A 4,625-nucleotide genomic window follows, 5' to 3' on the forward strand; every position below is an offset into this window, starting at 1 on the left:
TTACTCTATGCAACGTCTAGGCCCGGTAATTCTATTGATAAGGATCTCCCTTCACCAACTCTCATTTGGGTTCATTGTTTCTTGCACCAATAAAAGTAGTAACACTATAACCTCACAAAGTAATGCATATGAAATACATGAACTTTTTTTTTATCATTTATGTGGGGGCAACTCTCGCCAAAATTCAAACCCATGAAAGTTAATCTAAATATAACCCCCAACAACTCGCTTTAATATTAATTATTTCTTCCGTTTGTTTTGAGCTAAAATTTCTAAAACAATTAGCATAAATAAATACAAATTTCCCGATATTGATTCAGCTGAGAAATAAATAACCACTGAACTATCTAAAACAAAATGATTGGAATCTAAGAAATAATCAATTAGGCTGAAATTGTTTTTTAGGTACATGATATTGGTCCATTGATTTAATAGAGGGAATCTTGAAACAAGAGGACGCCACCTTATTTTGTATCTCATTGAAGCTTATCTTAGTTACAAACAGAAAATATGCACACAACAATTATTGATATAGTTTGATACCCCTCTATTAATAATCGTTATTATCTATATGTACACGAGTCCCCTTAGAGATTAATAATAAACGTGCATGATTTTGGTTGCCCCCACACTCCGGATGGGTCCAAAACGTTGACGTTTACCCTTACCGCACGAAAGACCTCTTTTTTCTTTCCTTGGTAGACCGCGTCATGGACTAATTTATGAAGTAGTGGTGCAACACTTCTGAGCCTTAATGCTACTACACATGATAGCCACATGCACCACAGCCACACCCTATCATTTTTTCTTTTCTTTTCTTATTTACTTAATCTGCTACAATCGGCCACACCGAATCCGATTCTTCGATTCGCGAGATCAAACTCCACCCATAGATTCTGTTGGTGGAAGTTGCCTATGATGTTGCTGGCCGCACCCAATCTCTCGGACCTCCCGATTCCCACGCAGTGGACCCCACCGCCCACGTCAGCGAGCACCCTCTCCTTCGGAACCACGATCTCCACGCCTTTCTCGAACTCGAAGGCCACGTCCCCTAACAGCCGTCCGATCTCCATTGCATTCCCATCGAAACACATGTCCGCCACTCCACCGTACACGTACCCCTTCTTAACCCTGGGTCCCAGCACTCTAATTATTTCTTCCCGCACCCTATCATAAGCCACGTCGACAAGGAAAGTAAATTCGGAGCCGGAGTCGACCATGGTTTGACCCGACCCGCCAGCGTTGGGTCGAAAAACGGAAGGCGGAATGTTGAGTTTTCTGCCACCGATTCTTATTCCTTGCATGGGGACGGTGTAGGCTAAGGGGTCTAGATTCGGCATACGTTGACTTTGAGGGAAGGTCAACATGCTGACGTAGCGGAAGCGCGCGGAGTTTGGGTTGTTTCCGAGGTAGAACGACCCGGTTGGGAAGTTGTTGTTGTTCGCGGGTTGTCGGGTGGGGACACAGTACGAGAATTTGGTGACTTTGGCTTGGAAGGGGAAGGACAAGCGGCCGAGGTTCATTCCGAGAATGCCCCTGGCGTCTCTGGACTCGGAGGAGCAGCCGAGTATGAGGGGAGGGGTAGTTTGGGAAGGGGAGAAGGCGAGTTTTTCGCGGACGAGGTTGCCCTCGGCGTAGGTGCCGTCGGCGTAGAAGTAGGAGTAGTGGCATAGGCGGTTCTGGTCGCAGGTTGTCGGGAGGGTAAAATCGGGAACGCGGGGTTTGCAGAGAGGGTGGGTGCACGGAAGAACATAGAAGGAAGAAGAGAGTGATGGATCAAACGACGCCGTTGGGGGGGTTTTGTTGTGGCACTGAATCCACGAGAGTTGGCTTCCGGTGTCCAACACCATTTGTTGGGGCTGTGGAGGGGTTCCTATTGGGAGAGTAACCACCAGAGCCATGGAGTATTTGAACGAGGATTTTATGTTATATGAAGAAGAAGATGAAAGGGTTCTGAGTTTTGGGTTAGTATTTAGAGGTTTTGCTGTGGAGAGAGGGAGTGAGGTGAGAGGGAAAGAGAGTGAGAGTGAGTCGGTGGTAGGGTTGAGTTTGGCCGAGGAGGAAGTGGAGAAGGAGAAGAAAAAGAAGAATGAAAACAGAAGCATGCAAAGTTGAAAGAGTGAAACAGGGGAAGACAGAGCCATTGAGGAAGCCATGATTTTTTTGTTTTGGTTTTCGAATGGAGAGTGGCAATATGGGGGAGTGAGAGTGATGACATGGGGTTTATTTATATAGCCAAGAGGCCAAATAATGAAATGAACGGTTAGATTTATTTATATACATATTCCATTAATTAAATATTAAAAAATTTAACATGCATAATATTTTGTAATTAAATGATATTATAATTTATTTATATATATACTAGGAAAAAAAAAACAGTCACTTGGTGTCTAAATGATTTTTCATGTTTTTTTTAACAATAAAAGATGGTGGGTAGTTTTGTGAAGATAGTTATAAAAATAAAATAATAATTTATGAATATAGTTATAAGAATATAATGAGTATAAAAATATATAAAAAATATTATTATTTTATATATATATATATATATATATATATATATATATATATATATATTATTGATGTATTGTAAATATAAAATCGATTAGAAATCAGTTTAAGTAAAGTTTTTAAAATAATCAATAAACATATGATACTATCATCTATAATTAGTTGATAATATAAAAAATTTAAGTGTATTTTAATTTTTATAATACGATTCTTTTATTTCTTTGCTACATCGATTATTTTGTCATGTATTTTTTTTATTGTACAATTTTTGTAATATATATATAATCTGCTGTCGGAAAGAAACAATTGGACGGCAAAAGTAGCAAGAGCAACCCCAAAGTGAGGACGCGTTTTCTTTGGTCGAGTGGGTGCATCTTATGATTCTTTAACAAAAACAGAGTGAGTCTTTGCTTCATATCCTATGCATGATGATGATACCCAATTAAATTTTGGTCTAAATCCATATTCCAATTCTCTTTCTCTAGCCACCCCTTTTGAATATGGAAGGAGTGGTTGAGTTAATTGCAAAGTGTAATGGTTTCTTTTTTCATTTGTGATTAGTATTTGTCCTACATCGATCTATGCCTACGATAGTTCTTTATTACACTTGTTTATCAATGAAATTTTGACATGTGTATGCATGTAATCCACGATTCCTAACAAAATCATCAATTACTTGTCTAATAATTATATTGTGTAGAAAGTCCTCCTAAAATTCAAAAACCACGAGAAAAATAATGGAAGAGATAGCGATATACTATATTATTTAACTGATACATTACGAGTAACTTTATTTCATTCTCTGGAAGATGCTAGCTAATCATGACACTTATTGTTTTATTCATTTATTGAGATATATTAAAAACAATCGTGGGGTTACAGGATAGTTTAGCATTCTTATTATAATCTTCTCTTATCTTGTCTTCCATATTATGTAACTCTTTGAAAATCCAACTTCTAAATTTGACTTATCCAGTCAACTTTGCATTATTTAGCTAGTCTTTTTAATGGGTCCAAATAAAAGTAACGGGTTTTGTCTCACAAAATTTCACTTGAATGTAAAGGGCTCATCGTGTATCGTGCATTAGTGATTTCATGTGGCTAAACATCAAAACAAAAGAAAAAAAAAAATCTGTTTTCACCTTTTCCAATTTGATGTAAAAAAATTATGCTTCTCAGAATTTGAATATTGAAAAAATTATTACTAGAAATATCTCATGTGTAATAGGTCAAAAAGATTTTCACTTACTTTCCTCAAAATTCAAACTCATCCTTTGCCATTTGTCTATCACAATACGTGTAAAACAATAAATATGCTAATCAGTGGAATATAGAATTATCTTTTTTGCTCTGTCTATCATATAAGGATAATTTAGTAATTAACATGTTATTCATTTTTGTTTTTGAGATCAGGCTGCAAATACAAGTTTCCCTCCTTTTGCTTATATGTGCATGGGACTCGTGCGTGCCTTGATGCTTTAATTAAGAAAAAGATATATATATATATATATATCAGAGAGTTGGATTAAACAACTGCTGGATTACTTTAAAGAAGTGTTTGGATAGGGACATTTTTTTAATTTTCCTAAAAATTTAAACTAGAAATATTAAATTACCATTATTCGATATGGAGTTTTTAATTAAAAAACATTTTTAGGAAATTAACATTCTAAAAGATTATTTTTTTTAATAAATCATAAGTTTTAAAAATAACATTTTCATCAGAGGAAGTAATATAAGATGAGTATATGACTTTACACTATTAGTATAAAAGTTTATACACGGTCAATTAATAAAAAAATCACTTTTAATATGATTTTTTAATGTAATTATTATAAATATTAGTAAATTATTTATCATATATGATAATTTATAATTGGATAATAATAAAAAATTACTTTATATTATTAATGTATAACCTATTTTCTCGTATAAGATTCCTATGAAGCCAACGTAAAAAAATTTAGACATACTCAAAAAATATTGTTTAACTAAAATTTTTAATATTCAAGATATATATAGTACACCAAATGCATTTATAACATTATAGGAGAATACAATTAATTCCTAGGGAATATAATGTTCAGGAAAAGATTTGGCAATTGGCATGC

At 35.0% G+C, this 4,625-nt stretch overlaps 1 protein-coding gene across 1 annotated transcript; it reads right to left on the minus strand.

Annotated features, from left to right (window-relative positions):
- Positions 1-443: 443 nt before the first annotated feature.
- LOC100796435 (aspartic proteinase PCS1) lies at positions 444-2,270 on the minus strand. The gene has a single exon (XM_003544929.4). It carries the CDS (start codon positions 2,154-2,156, stop codon positions 819-821), a length of 1,338 nt encoding a protein of 445 aa, XP_003544977.1. The 5' UTR covers positions 2,157-2,270; the 3' UTR covers positions 444-818.
- Between the last annotated feature and the right edge of the window lie 2,355 nt (positions 2,271-4,625).

Source organism: Glycine max, chromosome 14, assembly GCF_000004515.6.
Source record: "Glycine max cultivar Williams 82 chromosome 14, Glycine_max_v4.0, whole genome shotgun sequence".
Taxonomy (NCBI): Eukaryota; Viridiplantae; Streptophyta; class Magnoliopsida; order Fabales; family Fabaceae; genus Glycine; species Glycine max.

Excerpts from the sequence above, each read along its gene's own strand:
- LOC100796435 (XM_003544929.4), bottom strand. The coding sequence starts at position 2,156 with ATGGCTTCCTCAATGGCTCTGTCTTCCCCTGTTTCACTCTTTCAACTT.